This window comes from Megalopta genalis, chromosome 5, assembly GCF_051020955.1.
Source record: "Megalopta genalis isolate 19385.01 chromosome 5, iyMegGena1_principal, whole genome shotgun sequence".
Taxonomy (NCBI): Eukaryota; Metazoa; Arthropoda; class Insecta; order Hymenoptera; family Halictidae; genus Megalopta; species Megalopta genalis.
The window spans coordinates 26,040,577-26,062,247 of record NC_135017.1 but is presented as its reverse complement, the minus strand read 5'-3'; the positions used below and the strand labels follow the sequence as shown (position 1 = coordinate 26,062,247).

General features: G+C 37.5%; 1 protein-coding gene across 12 annotated transcripts in view; it reads left to right on the top strand.

Moving 5' to 3' along the window:
• The window catches only part of LOC117223970 (discs large 1), a 950,943-nt gene that overhangs the window by 357,002 nt on the left and 572,270 nt on the right, over positions 1 to 21,671 (top strand). For 9 of the 12 annotated variants that reach the window (XM_076522022.1, XM_076522018.1, XM_076522016.1 and 6 more), the window contains one exon: positions 10,382 to 10,435. The exons of the other annotated variants lie outside the window; for them this stretch is intronic. In XM_076522022.1, coding sequence (XP_076378137.1) covers positions 10,382 to 10,435 — 54 coding nt within the window. The remainder of the gene's footprint in view (positions 1 to 10,381; positions 10,436 to 21,671) is intronic. 12 annotated transcript variants of the gene reach the window in all.

Here is a 21,671-nt window from a genome sequence, read left to right as displayed (position 1 = left end):
TTCGTTCATTGATTTCTACGGTCGTCAGCATTTACAATGATATATTGTTTTTTTTTTTAGTGCAGAAATAGGTTCGTTAGAAACATCGCATACTCTGGAAATAATTAAGAATGGCTGCAATACATGTGAACCGTAAAAGAATATTCAAAATTACGTAATTATTTCAAATATAATTATGTCGAACATAGGAGAAATCGACAGAAAAACTAATGAATGGAAGATCGCATAAAGCGTGTTATATTACCGAAAATTTTACTCGAGAATTGATTATGATATTCTACAAGTATAATCGAAAATAATTTGGATCAGAAACACATAGCTATGTTCACTTTGATATAACAAAAATTAATTAAATTTTCTCTGTTAAAGTTCTTCGTTTTTTCCGCGTCACTATTTCAAGAAAACTGAATTGAATACATATTGTCGAGTACATATGTATAGCACGTATACAGGGTGTCCCGAAAATGTCTCGCAATCCGGAAATGGGAGGTTTCTGAGGTCATCTGAAGCAACTTTCTCCTTCGCGAAAATTTTCTCCGAGGCTTCGTTTACGAGTTATTAACGAAAAACGCTGACCAATAAGAGGCGAGCTCGGCTGGTGCGCGGCGGCCCAACCAACGAGCGCACGGAGCCCGGAGTTCCGCTCATTGACTCGACCGTATCGCGCCAAATGATCTCGCCTCTGATTGGTCACTGTTTTTCGTTAATAACTCGTAAACGAGACCGCGGATTGCATTTTCGCTAAGGAAAAAGTTGCTTAAAATGACCTCAGGAAACCCCTACTTTCGGATTGCGAGACATTTTTGGGACACTCTATATATTATACAATACATTTAGACCAAAAAATACAAAATGGAAAATATTGCATCTTATGCATATCAGAGAATTAAAAGAGAAACGCCAACTTCGAAATTTTTACTTTAATAATCTAATACATAATAAATTATAGAATCGTTCTCACTCAATTGTAACAGTTTCGTTCGTGTCCTGATCAAAACTGAAATGTTCTGATCCATTCTGAAAGAATACATTCAAGAAAAAAGCTGAAGGAAAAAGGGTGCAGCATAAATTTGGTCCTTCGGTGAAATTCCTCGGCGACACATTTTCTTAGGGTCGTGGGTCGTAAGAGCGTTGTAGAGGTGACAATGTGTGAATGAAGCGGCGCGTGAAAACGTACAACATGTCCGGAGCATGTATGTGTGTCGTTCGAGGGCCGGCCGCCTTTTCGCAGCAGGTTTAACAAGACGAAAAGGTTTGTACAATAGGTCCGTTAGGTATAACGACGTCCATTTTCCTCGCCCAAATTGAGCAAACAGGGCCGTCAAGCTTTTCCTCTCGATTTTTCATATCGCGCGGGGCTTTTTCGTTCTAGCCCCGCACAGCCGCGCCTTTTTTTCTCCGTGCAGGGTTTCGACCTTCTTCTTTATCAGCGCATTCTTGTTCGTCTTACCATTCATTTCAACCGCATGACGTCCCCGGGCACGTAGAAAAGGGGACTGGGAGACGGAGGACAAGGAAGCCATGGATCAGAACGAAAATTTCATAAACCCGACAGCATAACGCATTGTCAGCACTTTATAAAGTGAACGATGACATTTCACCGGGCGATATTCATCCAAGGCTTCCGTGGAATTCGCCGGTCGTACGAAATGCTGTTCTCCCTGTCGCAGGCAACTCGCGAATCCACTAATTGCTCTGGAAATATTTTCTTTCCCTGCGAGATATTTCCGGAAGAATTCGTGCCATTGTTCGCGGCCCGTTCGCTGTTTAATACCAACTCGGATTCGGTTTTTCACTAATGAACCCCTCGGCGTTCTTCGTGTTCAACGTTCTACATTCGATTTATTCTATCTGTCAATAAATAACAATTGTTTCGAACTCTAATTTCCGATTCCGTATACAGCGATCTAGCTTAATTTTAGATTATTGGAACAGAAAGATGATTAAAAAATGGTTGAAGCGTTAATGATGGTGAATACCGTCGACAGCGTAACGCTTCTTGAAGAATTTTTTTGATTTTAATTTTTTGAATTTAATTTTTTTATTTTAATTTTATTATTTTAATTGTTTTTATACTTCTTTTTTTGTATTTTAAAGACGCAGCGTTATTTTTTATTTCTACCGATGTTAACTATAGATACTTAACATCGCTTTCTCCCATTACCACTCGATGTTACTTTTACATTTTTAGTGATATTTTATAAAAACTTAACAATACATCATTTTTCTACGAAATCATCATATTTGCTTAAGTTTTATATTTATTATATTTCTCTATAAGAAATATACGATCATGGTATTTTGTTAAGGTTTCCTTTAGACAGCAGTAACAATGTAAAAGTTATTTTGAGTCTATATTTATTGCACATTGAAGTATCCGCGAAAATTTTGCATATTTTAGACGTCCTCTTTTCTTCTACTATTGTTTAAACAAATTTGGATACTAATAATATAATAATAAATTATATCACCTTCTGTAATAAAGTCCATAGAATACTTATAAACAAGTCAGACCAATAATACTATCACTGGACTGCGAATTCTGTACATTTGTACCAAGAAACATTTCAGACAAAAAACGAACAAAATTCAAACACAAAAACTGTATCAAAATCGGAAGAACTTGAAGATATTATTACATTATTGTCAACTTATTACCATTGTTATAAGAGAAGACGAATTGTCATATAATTTACGTACTTTGTAATTAACAAAAGCAGGTTTTATTTTCTACAAAAATCACTGTCGAAGCTCATTTTCTCAATCAGCCACTTTTGCATACCGTTGCTACGATAAGGAATCACTATAACGTACAGGTTAATTTCCAAATTCATCGACGATGAACAGTTTCAATATCGGTAGCGGAACTCAGTCAAAGTAGCAAGGGGATTCCGAGATTGGAGAGCGGCCGCAGAAAGGGGCCACGAACACCGTATCTTATTCGCATTTCCCGAAAACGTACACGCTGTCTAAATCATAGATCCTCTCGGACCGGTGGCTATTGATCCGTGAATGTAGGGTGGATTTAGGTCTACCATAGTGGGTAATTAGTCCGCTCGAGCCGTCACCCTCGTGGTTTCGAAGGGCTTAAACGCACAACAGGCTGCTTAAATCTTGCACAGTATTCGCCGCGTTGTCGGATCATCCATCAGTAACTATACATTAGTTCCGCCCCTCGGGAAGCTTATATTTAACACCCGGGTGTCTTACAGTTGCTTTGTTGTTGTCCAATTTCTGCCGATTTCATCGGGGACCAGGAAACTATACAGAACAATTCTAATAACTGGGGCGAGTCGTAGCTTCATTCCAGGTGAATTTAGAAAAAATTTGTAGGGGGGACTGGAACAAAGTTTGTCTAAAAAAGTTCGGAGAAGCATTTAAAACGTTTTATTTTTGGTGAAGGAATACTAAACAAATTGATAGTTGCAAAGCATTACATTTGAAAATAACCTTAAAGTTGGCAACTAAGTAATTGCCGATTTCAGTTATAGATGTCTCTCACTCCCATTTTTATGATATCCGTAAATGTTATATTATAAAATTATTATTATTATTTTTATGATATCCGTAAATGTTATATTATAAACTGGACAAATTGAATGCAGCGGTCAAGGAAAAGCGACCAGAATTGGTCAATCGTAAAGGTGTCATTTTCCAGCAGGACAATGCTAGGCTGCACACGTCTCTGTCCACTCGGCAAAAATTGATGGATATTGGTTGGGAATTGATGTTACACCCACCATATAGCCCTGATCTCGCGCTATCGGATTACCACTTATTTCGATCCCTGGACAACTCTCTTCGTGGTAAAACTTTTAATGACGATGACGCTGTAAAATCTCACTTAACTCAGTTTTTGGCCGAAAAGAATCAGACTTTCTGCGAGCATGGAATTTTCAAGTTGTCAGAGAGATGGCAAAAGGTCATCGAATAAAATAGAAAATACATTACAGACTAAACTTCATTCCAAGTAAACAAAATTTTTCATTTCATTGAACAAATCGGCAATTACTTAGTTGCCAATCCAATAGTTTTAGAACTGCATATAAAATAGAACAGAAAATGCAGAAAATAGAACTGCATATTTTTTGCAAGTAGATCGAAACCCTAGAACATTCTCGGTAAAAAGGTATTAGGTTACAATGTCAAAAAAATTAATATTTTTCAAAATATATCAAATTTTACACGATTTTCGCACGTCGAGTCTTCGCGACGCGACGACGCTGTTTCATTCGTCAACAGCGCGCTGTCCGTTTAAAGCGTGAAGTATTTCGTAAAATATTAATATTTTTGGCATTGTACAACCACTTGTCCGGTGCTGCGATAAGGTCAGCGCTTTTTCGTGTTTTCGACACGCGAAACCTGCGGTCTTGTTTTTCGGAGTTCGAGTTCCATTCACTCGGGTCACTTGGCCGAATGGTGGCAATATCGTGATGCATCGATCAGAGCTGCAGGTCCGTTTGATTCGTGCAGATACGTGCTTACGAATCGCCTCCAATATCTCGCGAAGTCATAACGTGCTCGTCGAGCAACTACGTTGAGGACTCGCGGAACCGCGCGGCGATCTCGTCGCTTTGCGAAATTATATTCACTCGCAAGTCGTTCGCGGATCTTTGCAAACACGTCTCCGCTGCGTTTCGATGAAATGAAAGAAAGTTTACGATAGACGCACGTCATAAATCGTGGAGTTTTATGCACGATCTACGAAAATTTTCGAGAAGTCCTCGTATACGATTCAACATAGTTACGTATGTTGTTAGTTGCAGTACCGACGTGATTTGCGAATGAAAGACAACTTTACTTTTGTAAAATTGAAACTTTTTTCGCAGTTTGTGGCCGTGAGTAAATTGACATAAAATTTCGTAGTTTATGTACGACTCGTTAAAACATAGAATGTCGCGAAAGCCAAGTACAAATGAAATTTTCCAACACGTACAACCGCTCGAAATTTTCGCAACTAGTAGACTACGAATTTTTCTGTAAAATAAAAATTGTCTACCATAGTTCCAAAATACGGAGGCTACATAATATCTTCCTTCACTTAAGTATTTCATTCAGTTGAAAATAATGCGGCGGTATTTTTAAATTCTCTAAATGATGTGCTCTTGTTTGGTTTTCGATCTACTTATAATTATTATAAATGCGCAAAATTCGTATAAATTATACATTCTATTCTCTTTATTTTCGATCAAAGTATGTTTGACAATAATTGCGAGACAGGTTTACGGAGCCCGCAGACCTTTTCGACGAGACTAATGGTCGAACACAGCGATACTCGTACTACTTGTCTGACTATGAACCGTGTTTACTACTAGTTTCACTATGTAAACCCTTCGCCGCTACGTGTCCAACTACGAATGACCTCCTACAACTTGCCCTGACCACAAACGATCTGCTATTACACGCAAGTACAAGTTCCAGGACTACTTGTCTGACTCTGAACAGCCCTCACTACTTCCCCGAACACGCGCAACACCTTTATTACTTGCCAAATCGCTAACGGCCTATTTGCCAGTCGCCTAATCGCCGAACTTGCGGCTGCTTATGCAAATTTCAGTTTTTGAGTAGTACGCGACAAGAATGGCATGCAGAGCTTCTTGCTAACCGAAGATCCAGTGAACTGGCCAAAGTTTGGTAAACATTATCTAACGTTGCAGTGGTTAAAGCAAGATTACATCTAATGTAATTGACACACTTGTGACACATTTTATGATCACCTTCACGATGTTCGGGATTTTCGAAAGATTTTAACTAATTTTAACACTAATCACGTTTTCTGTTTTTAAATCGTGAAAACAATGAACACTCTTTGTTTTGATAAATCCTTTAATAATAAATCCCTTAAGTAGTCGAAGTTGGATAAACATTATCTAACGTTGCAGTGATTAAAGCAAGATTACATCTATTGTAATTGACGCACTTGTGACACATCTTATGATCACCTTCACGATGTTCGAGATTTTCGAAAGATTTTGACTAATTTTAACACTAACCACGTTTTCTATTTTTAAATCGTGATAACAATAAACACTCTTTGCTTTGATAAATCCTTTAATAATAAATCCCTTAAGTAGTCGAAGATGGATAAACATTATCTAACGTTGCAGTGATTAAAGCAAGATTACATCTATTGTAATTGACGCACTTGTGACACATCTTATGATCACCTTCACGATGTTCGAGATTTTCGAAAGATTTTGACTAATTTTAACACTAACCACGTTTTCTATTTTTAAATCGTGATAACAATAAACACTCTTTGTTTTGATAAATCATTTAATAATAAATCCCTTAAGTAGTCGAAGATGGGTAAACATTATTTAACGTTGCAATAGTTAAGACTACATCCATTGTTATCGACACACTTCTGACATTGTTTTACTATCTTCTTGATTCCTGAGAATTTTTAAAGATCTTGTTTAACACATTTTCTACAAATCTCTCACACAAATTAAGACATTGACACAAATCTCACGCACAATGTTTCGCCAGACGTCAACAATAAAAAGCTCAATAGCTACTCGCTCATCATTCGTCATTCAATCAAACTTCTCTCCCATCGATCGATTATTCAATGATATTGATTCAATAGAAATAACCGTACAATTTCCATAAAGATCCACAGTCCACTAATGACATCACGTACTAACCTAACAGCCGTATCAGATCGTAAAAGCTGTAACATTTTAGTAATTTTGTGCTCGTTACAGCGCGCACAGGTTGCCAAACATACTGCTCGGTGATTTTACCGTGAAATTCTATCGGAATCGTGGAGGGATTTTTCCAAATTCCATTTTATGTTATTTCTTCATATTTGCAAATGACCACACGAATCATTCGGCAAATTGGAAGAATGCGAAATGAACATGTGGGAAGGTACCGCTCATTAACAGAACTTCGGGATGTTGTTACGAATATAAATAACGTAGGGAATATATTTTCGAAAAACCTTGTTTCCCTGTGAACCGAATAATTTTAGTATAAAAGACTTTCATTTCCTGATTCTCTAATATTTGGTGTATGTTGATTAAATTAAAGTTCTATACGCAACTCTAATTTAATCAACATGCTTGCTTTATTACAAACAAGCTTCCACATGCTCTATTATTATTAAAATCAATACTTTGACTGCCACTCCAACAACCTCAAGAATTTCATAGAATGAAAGTATATTATTTAATCAAACTCTAAATTTGCGAACTGAAGTTGCATTACGTCGATTAGATTTTTTAACGATTTAAGCGGGTGTTAATTAAATTACGGAGATATATTAAATAGATGAGCTTTAAAATTAACGTTAAATAGAGCGACGTATAGTACTTGATAACCCTACGTACAATACGTATGGAAATATTCGAGCAATTCGAGCAACTCGAATAAGGTTCGAGCAATTCGAATAAGGTTCGAGCAATTCGAAAAAGGTTCGAGCAATTCGAATAAAGTTCGAGCAAGCTCGAATATGTTTGAACAACTCGAATATGTTCGAATAACTCGAATAAGGTTCGAGCAATTCGAATAAGGTTCGAGCAATTCGAATAAGGTTCGAGCAATTCGAATAAGGTTCGAGCAAACTCGAATATGTTTGAACAACTCGAATATCTTCGAATAACTCGAATACGGTTCGAGCAATTCGAATAAGGTTCGAACAATTCGAATAAAGTTCGAGCAAGCTCGAATATGTTCGAATAACTCGTAAATTAGTGATCTGCCGAAACGTATTCCAGTAATTCGAAAATTTTCGAGCTAAAAATGTGTCCACAGGTACAGTAATTTCTCCCCAATTCACACTCAGATTGCACACAAAAATGGACAATTTTGGAAAAGAAGATATGATTATTCGAGCCTTGCGTCTCGTTTTTATAGTTGTTGGCAATCGGTAACTATAAAAACAAGCCGCAAGGCTCGGATAATCGTATCTCCTCTTCCCAAATTGTCCACTCTTGTGTACAATCTGAACGTCAATTAGGCAGAATTTACTCCCACAGTCTGCGGCTTCAATTCTGTTTAGTCTTCGCGAATCCGTGGATCGGGTCTCCGCCGCGCTGCGTTCAAGTGGTTTTTTACTCCCGAACGAGCGCGACACAATTCCGATTTTTCCGACTTGACAGCCGCGTTTCGATTCCCGTGGCTCGGCGCGACAGTTTCGAATTTTCGGCGGGTAATTCGCCGCGCGAATAGCAATCGAACATCCGGAACTAATTCTCGCCGTGTAACGTAACACCGTGAGGGACAGGCCCGGCGCGCTAAACGCCGGCTAAATTATTCGCGGACGTAACGAACTCGTAAAATCCTGTAACCGTGGCCGTTTGTTTCGCCGTGATAAATCCGGACTTTACAATCCGGCGGTGCAGTTGCATCGGTCATATTTCAGTGTCTTCCCGCGGCCGTTGCCGACAGAAATATTCGCCGGGCTGCAATGGATGCCAGATACGCGTGGTTTAATCCAGCCCCGGAGTCGTTTCGATGTTCGTTCATCGATTTCGGTGTGTTACATCAACGCGCCAACGTTCGGCGTCCAGGTTGCGTAAAAACTCCCGGCACGACGCGGCGCGGCGCTCGTTCGTTGCTTTAATGCCTTCGATTCGCGAATTCGCCCCGGCTCGATGTTCCCAGGCTCATCGTAAGCATCCGGTTTAATTCCAAATGAAAAACGGGCTTTAACCGGCCGATGCATAGCGTAATTTTTAATTAGCGGGCCCCGCCGTGTTAATTAAATGGCGACGGATTAGCCGTTCGCTCGACGCGACGCGGAATTATTCGCTGCTTTTTATGCAGGCGCTCTGCAGTCTTCATAATGTTTCGGAATCAATAAATATGATAAATAATTCGGCGCCACGTGCACGTGCACGTGCAACCAACGTTTCCAAATGTCGCTAATACTTCATTATTCCGACGGGTTTTTCGATCGTGCACGGCAACATTCATTCGCTGATCAATTTGAAAGCGGCGTAATGCGAAGCGAATGTCCAGCTTTCGAAGATGTTGTGTACTCTGCATCGTTGAATTAACGATTGTTTCGCGCGTATTAATGGAATTCGTCAAGGATCGGCGTAATTGTTCGTCATGTTTGTTTTTAATTCGGTAATGTAAAATTGATTTTAACAATTCGTTACGAAGCGAAATTCAGGCAAATAAATTGTTGCAGCTTCAAGGCTCTCGTAAACTCTCTGCAGCGTTGACGTCATTAATTATTTTGTGCGTATTGTTTGAAAGCTTGAGACAATTGTGTCTCGAACTTGTGTCGTCGTGTCTTCAATTTTGCGACGAACAATTGACTTCCATGTAGGAATTCGTTAAAAAGGCGAAATGACGTAACCACTGAATTCTTGCACTTTGGAGGCTGTTGCAAACTTCTGGAACGTTGAATTATTAATTGCTTCGAAACCTACGACAATGCTCTATTGTCTTCCTTCGTTTTTCATCGCATAGATGAATATCTCTCGAGGCAGCTAGAATTCCGAAACTCGAATCAACGAAAATAAAAACCGCGATTAAAGGACAAAGATCCGCGCTCCGATTTTCTCGCCTGCATCCACCGCATGTTCGCGTTTATCGCGATATTGCGACGCGATTAAAGAAGCAATTTTGAGAAACGAAGCGCGGCGAATGCAAGCTGGTTTGCCCGCGCAATCCGAGGGGGAAAACATTTTTCCCTGTTTATTTTGGCGGCTGCCGGCTCCGCGGTAACTCAATATTTCGGTGTTATTTGTATTTTTCGGCAGTCAAAGGATGTTACCTCGAATTTCCGGGGCCGTAACGTCGCTTTATTTATTGGCCGCGAAATATTTAAGGGTCCGCCCTCGGCCACGAAAATTCGCGGCATGTAAAATGTTCGCGTCTCTCGCCCCGTTATCGGATGTTCCTTCTTTTTTTTATAATTTCTCGCACGACTTGATAAATTAAGGCGGCATCGTGCAACACGCCTCCGACCAGTTTGCGCTCTGTGTGCACAAACGCGCGCGCGCACACACGCGAGGCTCGTAATAGGGAGCTCGGGCGATCGGTCGATGAAATTTACTAGTGTGCATTTTTCAGGGGAAACGCAGCGTGCACGGGGCCACGCCGGATTGAAAATTCTAGCATGACTTGTTCGGTACAGTTTACCGTATAACGGACGGCTCCGGCCAAATACTCGAAAACCGAGCGAAAGAATCTGTACACAGACGACAAACGATCCGTTCTGGTTATTTAACAGCGTGAAATGGAAGCGAGATACGTTCGACAGATGTATCGGGGTCCTCCTTTCGTAACATTTGACCGGCTTTTCCATTCCATCAATGAAAAAAAGAAAGCAAAACACGATCGTATCGACGGCGCTTAATCATTGTAGTGTCTAGCTTAATCTTGTCAAGTGTCTCATCAAGGTTCTTCGTTTTTCCAGACTACGATCAAGGACAAGCGTACGCAACGCAGCAATAAAAAACAACAGAAAAGTGTAATTACTTTCTGACTATTATCTATTTTTATATACGTACCTAGTGCTGCTTAGCGCGACGTCGTAGTTGGCAGTGCTTAACACTGTGGATGCCATGTTACTTGTATGTGGGCGATAGATTGGAAAATTCACTCGTACTATGATATATCTGTTGCATAATTACATTGTATTATTGTATATATTATATCTTCCTAATTTGATTCGGATCCGTAAAACGTATGGATAGAGACAAAGTAATTGATGTCACACACACACACATACAATATAACTTTTTAATATCAATCTATTTTATATCTATTATATACTCCTAATTTCATTCGGATCCGTAAGACGTATGAATATAGACAAAGTAATTGATGTCATACAATATAACTTTTTAATATCAATCTATTTTATATCTATTATATCTTCCTAATTTCATTCGGATCCGTAAGACGTATGGATAGAGACAAAGTAATTGATATCACACACACACATACAATATAACTTTTTAATATCAATCTATTTTATATCTATTATATCTTCCTAATTTCATTCGGATCCGTAAAACATATGAATATAGACAAAGTAATTGATGTCACACAATATAACTTTTTAATATCAATCTATTTTATATCTATTATATCTTCCTAATTTCATTCGGATCCGTAAGACGTATGGATAGAGTCAAAGTAATTGATGTCACACACACACATACAATATAACTTTTTAATATCAATCTATTTTATATCTATTATATCTTCCTAATTTCATTCGGATCCGTAAAACATATGAATATAGACAAAGTAATTGATGTCACACAATATAACTTTTTAATATCAATCTATTTTATATCTATTATATCTTCCTAATTTCATTCAGATCCGAGAGGCGTATGGATAGAGACAAAGTAATTGATGTCACACACACACATACAATATAACTTTTTAATATCAATCTATTTTATATCTATTATATATTCCTAATTTCATTCGGATCCGTAAGACGTATGAATATAGACAAAGTAATTGATGTCATACAATATAACTTTTTAATATCAATCTATTTTATATCTATTATATCTTCCTAATTTCATTCGGATCCGTAAAACGTATGAATATAGACAAAGTAATTGATGTCATAGGATATAACTTTTCAATTTCAATATTACTACTTTAAATTCATGTAATTCTCGAGGTGGTTGGCATGGCAGTCAAAGTGTTAAATAGCATATTCATCAACAACAATAGCGATCTTAAATCTAGATTTTAGACCTAGTCTCTAAATCCTTAAATGCGTTTACAACAATTTTACTGTACATAGAGAACCACGAAAATTTGACAAGCTACTTGAAGCTGTTCGATCTTGTAGCGTTAATCCTATATGCGGTTCGATTATGAGATTCTCGATTGGGAAGAAATTTCGATTAAAGAAATTTCTTACATATATTGTTCACAGTACAATTATACTTACTTATACGTAGAATTTTTACATCCGCTTTCGTACGCTCTACCTACTTTTTATTGCATTGTTGGGCGGTGTTTCATAATAGGTACGTTTACCTTAACGTTCGGTCGATCTCGTCAAAGTTTCGAGTTAATTCTTTCCACTTCGTCGCAGTCGGATTTGTCCAGCGAAACCGTCCGACGCGAGCATTATTGCCGTGATTTATTTAATTGGATGCCCAATCGTGCGGCAGAATTCTGCAGACAAAATTAGCGAATCCACTTATGCATTGAAAGTCAAGCCAGCAGCAGCAGGAACGTTTCGACGAAGTCCTTTGACACTTATTGCCGAGGATGCTTTGCGAACAACTCTCTCTCTCTCTTCTCTCTCTCTCTCTCTCTCTCTCCCTCTCTCTCGGTGTGCGGTGGATCTCTGGCTTTCTACGGTGAACAAACTAGAAACACATACTAGAACCTTGTGAACGCTAAGCCCAGAACGTTGCGTCATGCTTTGAGATCGAACACTGTGGCAGATCAAGGTATACGTTGCGGCGGGGGCAACAAACAGTCGGGGAAGAGAGACAGAGGCGGGCTTAAACGAACAGGGTAAGGAAAATAGAGCGAGAGAAAAAAGAAGAATAGTCCGTTAGACCATATGAGTAACAAAGGGTCGCTAGGTAGCATGCGCCGGCTGGATTATGTATGATTCGAACCACTTGAACAATACATACTGTAAATATTGATCTTGCTGGGAATTGCTTTACGCGAATGCTGCACTATCTTGCTTGTTGCTCTCGGCTAGCAGTATCATCGGCTCGCAGCTGCTTTTCAATTGTTATGTCTGCGCAGCGGGAAATTGACATAATAAAAACCGAAAAACTGACGGCCCTCGTAAATTGTTATAACAAATATTATATATATATATATATATATATATAATATTTGTTATAACAATTTACGAGGCCAAACGCTTCACCTACCTAATTTATTTGTAAGAGAGTATAAAATTGTTTTCCAGTTTATATATATATATATATATATATATAAAATTGTTTTCCAGTTTATATATATATATATATATAAACTGGAAAACAATTTTATACTCTCTTACAAATAAATTAGGTAGGTGAAGCGTTTGGCTTCATCGAGGACAGCTTGATGATTCATTTTCTCTGTATACTTTTATTGTTTTATAAAAAAAATGTTGTTACGTTACAATTACAGAAAACGTACTTATTAGGGATTTTTTTCTTATTTCTAGACCGAAAGTATAAGATGTGAAAAATTGGGAAAGACAGACGTAGATTTCCAATGAATGCTCGAAGATCATATATTAATTACAATAAAATAATGTTAGAAAGAAATTTCTAACTTGTGTCAACGAGTTTCCAGGATTTTCGACAGCAATTAAGGAAGACAATGAAACAATTAAATCAGTCGTGAAAAACATAAATCCGTTTTACCTAGGAAATCATTAAATAAATTGATTTATGGCAGAATAAAAGACAATCGGAATTTTCATAAATATAATTAATGAACGCGTCAGTCACTGTGGCAGCGCGGTACTTTTATTGCTAATGAATGCATAATTAATGATTTATCGTTGCTCGATTCGATTGCCTGACCAAACACAATTTATACCAATAACTGAGTAATCGCAAAAGGTGTTCTGCGTTATTAAATAAATGTTTCGGAATTTTACAACTCCGCGTGAAACGTATTCCATCAGACTATGCATTAATTATTATAATTGTTCGTATATTTAATGAGGAAATTTATTTCAGTAATGATAATATTATTCAGTAATGATAATAGTATACTAATTTGGGAAAGATTATAATCATCTCCAAACTGTCGAAAACTTTTTGGAAATTCCTATTGTTTTCTTCGTTTTTGAATGTCACCTTTGCTATGTCACCTAAATTTTTTAATAACTTTCACTCAGCCACGTGCAGTCTATTTTTTTAAATAATATCATTAAATATTTCGATAATTCGTAAATTTCAAGAGCTAACGATAATTTCTTTTATAACTATTGTTAATTCCTTTATTATAATTATCTATTGTGAATGCAGTACATATTTTCTCGAGTTAACGTTGAAATTATTTATTCGACAATAATATTCACAATTTCGATCGAATACTTTCCGCCAAGGATAGTGCAAAAGTCACTGGGCACGACCAGAGCATTACTTGGTCTACCCAGTTCACGTCATGTGTCTGTCGACGACAGTCTTCTACGTGTCTGGCCAGCAACGAGCCTATTCTACTTGGCTGACCGGAGGCGGAACCCATTCCACTTCCTTTCATCTGAAACGATTCCTCCGCCCCTTGGCCAGCCAGTGGCGGTTCCTATTCTACGTTCGTGACCCACGGTTGTTCATCTTTTAATTATGCGGTCACGTACACACCCTACTCTTCCTGCGCCAACAAGAACTGCTTCTGCTACTTTAATTTAATAAAATGATACCGCGCTGTTTACCTTGAGATATCTTTTATTAATGTGCCAGAGCGAAACTCAAATTTATTGCAATTACATTGCGTTTTCGTTGGGTTCCCATTGCTGGTAACAAATTGACACGACAATTTACTGTAAATTACCAATGCTCGAATTTGTAACGAAATATAACCTTGTTGATTAGGCATTGTTCGAATTGTTTCGAGTGATCATTTACTTAGGATGTTTATTCGAACGAAATTCGTTTTAATCGAATATTTTATTCGAACAACGATCATTCATTATTCGAATAATTCTTTATTATTTCTATTTCAAAATCGATTATTTTCCACGCGAATATATTCCTGTACGAATAAATTCTCATTCGAATGAAATTCCTAGCTTCGAACTGAACAAAGTTGTCCTGACACATTTTTGATGTCAGCAGAAATAACGAAGATATTACAATGAGCAGGATAAACGTATAATTGATATTCCTTATTAAATTGTATAATTTACGAAAGTATTGTGCGTACAATTCATACGCTTTTCAAAGATTTTCCAACGGCTGGCTGGTTGAACACCGGTAAATAAATCCTTAACGATCGGAAAACAAATTCCTGGAAGCGATAGAGAAACCGGTACGATTCAACTTCGGTCGAATCGCAGAGATAAGATAAACGGTGTCAAGAGAGGAAGCTGAACGTAAAGAGATAACTACATAGGTATGTACGTAGCGGTAGCAGGAGTCGAAGGAAAAGGGGAAGAAAAGTTCTAGGACAAAGGGCCGAAGAAAGCGGAGGTATGGAAGGCAGATAGCGACGGTTCCTCGGGTGTTCAGAATGCGCTCGCCGTGACCTCTTCGCTATATCCGGTCACGTGCCGTTGCGTGACTTCCTTTCATCGGCTTACAAAGGGCTGGGAATACCAGCCGTGCCTGTACACGCTTGTCCCGCGAACTCGTGACATCGACTTCACCCTAGCTTCGGCCCGTTATATTGCGCCAGCTCGCTGGAGGCTGCTGCCCTCAATCTCGAGCCTATATCGTTGGTTCCAGCATCAACGGCGATCGATGACCCCATAAACCTGTCCCGTTCCGTTGTCACTTCGAAAGAATATTATACACACTCTGTGTCCGCGCTTAAGGGGTTCTTCCAGTATGAAACGCGATATTCTAAGCTCGCGTTCTGCTTTTTACGCCGCACACCGGCGGCGTCTTCTCTTGCCGACAGATTCACTTCAGCAGTTTTAAGACCGATTTATATCAGCCGTTCAGGCACGGAACGGTTCGATTCGTGAAAACGTTATTTGTGCGTAAACAGATATTTTTGCGTATAGACATATATTATTTGCGGTAAACGTATATTCTACTTGTAACTTACTTATAACTTGTAACCTATAACCTATAACCTATAACTTACAACTTACAACTTACAACTTACAACTTACAACTTACAACTTACAACTTACAACTTACAACTTACAACTTACAACTTACAACTTACAACTTACAACTTACAACTTACAACTTACAACTTACAACTTACAACTTACAACTTACAACTTACAACTTACAACTTACAACTTACAACTTACAACTTACAACTTACAACTTACAACTTACAACTTACAACTTACAACTTACAACTTACAACTTACAACTTACAACTTACAACTTACAACTTACAACTTACAACTTACAACTTACAACTTACAACTTACAACTTACAACTTACAACTTACAACTTACAACTTACAACTTATAACTTATAAGTTATAACTTATAGCTTATAGCTTATAGCTTACAACTTATAGCTTACAGCTTATAGCTTATAGCTTATAACTTAAAGCTTATAACTTATAACTCATAACTCATTACTTATTACTTATTACTTATTACTTATTACTTATAACTTATAACTTATAACTTATTTTCAACGAAAACGTTAAACGCGTTTTTCTCGTAACCGTGTCTTTAGAGTTCGCGTATACGATAAAGAAAAAAGTATCTGACCGATTGACTTCCCCAACTATTTTTTAGTTAGCTATTATACTTAACCATCGTCGATGAACTAAGAACGTTCACAAAAATATCAAGTCATATAAATTTTCCTGCATAAATAAGTAAACTTTGTACCCTAAAAATCGTAACCTTCTCTTAAAATCGCCATATTTTCTCGAGTTTTCAATCTTTCCGTAATTTTGTTAGTTCATCGCCAACAAAATCTCACGGAGAACAAGAAAAATCTTCGCTTTTGTGATTTCGACAAAAATTGAATCCGTTGATTTGTAAGCAAACTAACAACACCTCCAGCGGCGCGCGTGGCACTATGAAGATGGACAATTATAGTAATATTAAATGATTTCGTTGTTAATACAACAATTTTTGTGTACTTTCTAAATGTTCAACAAATCCGCTATAAAGTGTTGAAAAAGATTCGTCTTATAGTCGTTGACAACAAATTTCTTAAAAGTCACTGTTGCTTCAGCGTCCTAAACCGGATTCCCCCCTTAAAGTCGATTTATATCGTTCGTTCAGGATCGAAACGATTCGATTCGGGCAAATGCATTTAGTATTTATATCGTCGGTGCACGTCGGGCAACGGCAGCCATAAGAAGTCTTCCGTTTAACGTAAAAATTCCGAATAATATTATTACTGCTATGTAGCACAGATCTTTTACAGATAAATGTGCAAACATTCATCGGCGATAATTTACGGTAAACGAAAGAATTCTTACGGCTCCGTTGCCAAACGTGGCCTGATGATATAAATACTAGATGCATTTGTCTGAACCGAACCGTTCCGTAAACGTTCGATGCCTGAACGGATGACATAAATCCGCTTTTATTCGTGCTCCGTTGAACTTTTAGTCAGAGAAATGGGAATACGCGTTTCGGGGAGCATCTTTGTTCTTCAGATGTTGAACTCTTTTTATTGTAAACCTATGGAATGTGTTGCTAGTAGATCTCCAGCATTTTTAGCCGTTCTTCAAATAGGTGTACGAATTTTTAGGCAGACGAGGAATGGAAATTGAGGTTGGGTATTGGAGGTGGAGTAGCACCCTTTGTTTCTCTCACGCTGACTGAGCACTCTTCACTGTAGAACTAGCAGACTTTTGTTACCCGATTTTCTCCAGCATGTTTATTCGTGTTTCAACCAGGTGGACAAACTTTTAGGTAGAAGAGAAATAAGAATCGAGCTTGTTTTATGGGATGTTGTTCGGTCACTGAAGACTTCTCATCGCAAATTTACCATATACTTTGCCATCAAATTTTCTCCAACATTTTTGTACATACTTCGGCTATGTATTCGCCCAAAGAAAGCATAGAAAAACTAAAAAGCAAAGTTTGGCTGTATATATATGACCGAGTTACATATTTATCCATCTGATAAAATTAGGACTTTGATGAGGCAGTTCCAGAAACATATTCGATTGTTGCACGTGAAATGGCTGTTTTTCAATTTCACATTTACTTAGAAATGCGCCATCTCATGTGCAACAACCGCATATTTTTAAAACCTTGCTTTTTAATGCCAAAGTCTTTAACGTCAAAGTTGCGTGACAACATTGACTTTATAACAAATACCTCAACAATCATTTCGGTTGACTGTTCTATTATTTATATTATTCTACTATTTCGGTTAATACGTTCTAATTACATGATTTAAAATTGTGACTCAATGAAATGATTATATTATATATTGAATTAATTTCATATTTTAATTAATAGTAATAATAATTATGTAATATATAATATATAATATATATAATAATAATATATATATATATATATATATATATATATATAATATATAATATATATATAATAATAATATATATATAAGTATATAATATAAAGACGAAAATTGTTAAGAAAATTTACTTTAGAACATAAACATCCTCACTCACCCGTCTCGAGAACCAAGCATAAATGAGAAAAAATTTATCGAGAAAATGATGCGGGATCACCCTGTATAGTGTGATCGTTACACTGTATATTCACGAGCACTCAAACGCTCCCTCACGCCACTGCGAATATTTTAAACTCGACACCCCGCCCCGCCCTTCGTCACAACCGCCATCGTTTCCGGTCGAGTAACCGATCCTTAGGGATTTGGAGCGGCGTAACTGTAGCTTTGGAATGGTGCATCGAATGGCCGTACAGTGTATTGGGTTTTCTAAAAAATTTTCAACCTTTTTGAATGTTAATCCCCCATTCGAATTGAAACCATTGTGATGACGTATGGTCTCCTGCAGGCGTTTCCACGCTGGTCAATGTTGCCTTTAGTGTCCATAGTTTTCAATTGAAGAATTCAACGTGTGTTTCGAACTTTCGGAACCACCCAGTGTACACAATGTCGCATCGAGTATTTCGAGCGTCCATTTTTTGCATACAATTTGTTATACTTGAATAGTCCAGTGGATCTTCTTAATGCAAAATTTCCATTAGACAAATACTTGTATTTGTAACAAAGATTCAGTTATATAGCAAACTCTTTTTATTCCAAAACATTTTTTAGGTAAGTTGTCTATTTCTTATATTTCCAGACACAATTTTAAATGTTTTAAAAAACGATTTCTCATATTTCTCCAAATACAATTTCTCATATTTCCAAAAAGAATTTCACATATTTCCGAAAACAATTTCACATATTTCCGAAAACAATTTCTCATATTTCCAAAAACAATTTCTCATATTTCCGAAAAATGTAAAAGTACTTGCAGGGCGTCCATATCAAAGTTTTTTAGATTCAAATATCTTCGAAACAATATATTTTTAGGAAAAATGTTAAATACAAAAGTTACTCGATTCTTTTTTCGCGTAGCATACAAATCGGTAAATAAAAATATAGACTTCCATATAAAAAAACAAAATTACCCTCATAATAATCTTCGAAGCGATCGACAATTAAAAAATATAAAATAGTTCTATTTCCCCCTTGAAATCGAGTAACTTTTGCATTTAACATTTTTCCCGAAAACGCGTGTCGTTCTCGAGACATTTAGCTTTAATGTTTTGAAATAAACACGCCGAATTATGATAGCCGAATAAACAATTAAACTACCGAATCGAAAAGTAGACAATGACAGAAATTTAAGCGCGAAGAATTCTGTCAAATTTAATACCCAGCAGACTGGAAGATTAAGTTGTCATCTTGGGCACAGGCTAATAGACAACGACGGGAAGCGTGTACTGATAACGTCGGATCGCGGAAGCTACGATGTAGCTGAAATTTTTCAGGTTCTCTCGGTGGCTCGATCAAGAAAGATTAGCATTGAAACGGACGGGTTATAACGAGGTTCTTGGCTTCCAATATGGTCAATGGAATCATAAACCTGTCGTGCTCCATTCTACCGCAGCTTCCGTTCGTGCTTTAGTTATAGGAATATATTATGACTCCCCCGGCGCGTTGCGCGGATCGCTGAAATACGATCGATAGCGCTTTAAAGACGACTGTTTGAATATCATCTTTACGGCTCCCGTTATCTTCATGGCGGCCGGAGTCCATGAAGCGATCGATGTGCGCGAACGTTCGCGTTTAAAAATGTAACGACACGCGGTCCGGGGGATCGGTGTCTTCCGACGGAATTCGTGCGGAGATCGAACGAGCATTGTCGAGCGGAGTCGACTGTAAATAGGGATCTTAGCTCTCATTGACGATCAGCGGCGATTACGCGGACTCGTAATTTCGCAGAATTGCTTGGAGGGAAAGCTTACTGTTAGTTCACCGACAATCGTAATTTCAATCGATGCTCCCCGGTGTTATGGAAACCGACGTTCGAGCAATTAATTAGGCTTTCCCCGAGCGAGAGATGGTTATCCCCCGCTAATTAACTTTCCTTCCCGTAAATCTTACGCAGCCGTGGAATCTAGTGCACTCTAAACTTCCCTATCAAGCGCCGAGCGAGTCGTTTTCTTGCATTGTTTCACGGGCATCCTCGCGAACTTCGGTCTTTTTGCGGGACCGCGTGCCGCCGGGAGCATTTATCGAATATTCGAGCGTTAATCGCTCGGTAAACGAGAGATCAATGGGACGGGATAATTAGACGACGGGTCTTCCGGGCGAAACTCGAATTTTCTGTGTCAGACAGCAGATCTTTTTCTGAGTACTTTTTATAAGTTGATTAATTCAAGATCAGGATTGTTAGGCTCTTCTTCTGCTCTTACAGTTCTGCATTTCGTTTATCCAATTTCTGTCAATTTGCGTGAAATTGTTCTTGGATTGTATACCGACGCCTATTATTTTCATCTATCGACTTTATAGTTCGTAAATAACACCGCGGATTTGATAGGTTTGTAATAACAAATTATTCGTAATTCATAGAATACAGTACATATTACAGTAAATTCTCCCTAATTGACGCTCAGCTTAGTCTATCGACTTTATAGTTCGTAAATAACACCGCGGATTTGATAGGTTTGTAATAACAAATTATTCGTAATTCATAGAATACAGTACATATTACAGTAAATTCTCCCTAATTGACGCTCAGCTTAGTCTATCGACTTTATAGTTCGTAAATAACACCGCGGATTTTATAGGTTTGTAATAACAAATTATTCTTAATTCATAGAATACAATACATATTACAGTAAATTCTCCATAATTGACGCTCAGCTTAGCAACACAATTGGAGAATTTAAGAAGAGGAGGATACGATTGTTCGAACTTTGCGGTTCGTTTTTATAGCTACCAATTGTCAACAATTACAAAAACGAGCTCGATTAATCTCCTCTTCTCTTCCCAAATTCTCCATTTTTTTGTTTCCAAGCTGAGTGTCAATTAGGAAGAATTTACTGTATTTTTTTAAAGCTATATGTGTTCATGGGGAAGCTCGTGATTGTCGTGAGTTGGTACTGGCAAGGGGTTAAAGGGAGAAACGAATGACATTCTAATAACCATTAAGTCTGTTTCAATTAAAATCTGTAAACTTGATACTCAAAGTAATTAAATTATTGAGCTGATGCAAAGTAATTTCGGTTCTCCATATACATAGCTCACAAAAACACTGAAACTACTTTTGCAACACGGGAGCGAAATTAAAAATGCTAACTGTTATTAAAATTATTAAATTATCAAATGCCGCTTCGTGCAAAAATAAAATGCAAAAATGAAATATTAACACGTTGAATGCCATGCCGGTTTTACAGAAATTGTCCGTGGCGCCACGATGAATTTTCTTTTATGTGATACATATAATGTTGAAATATTATCTGCAATAGATAAATTACAGTGTATAACCATGTTTGACATGTTAAATGCGACAGGAGTCACTGTTTGAATTGACGATGATAATAATACAAAATTTTAGATATTGACATTTGTTTTAAATTATATATATATTATTTTATTTTATTTTTAAATTATTT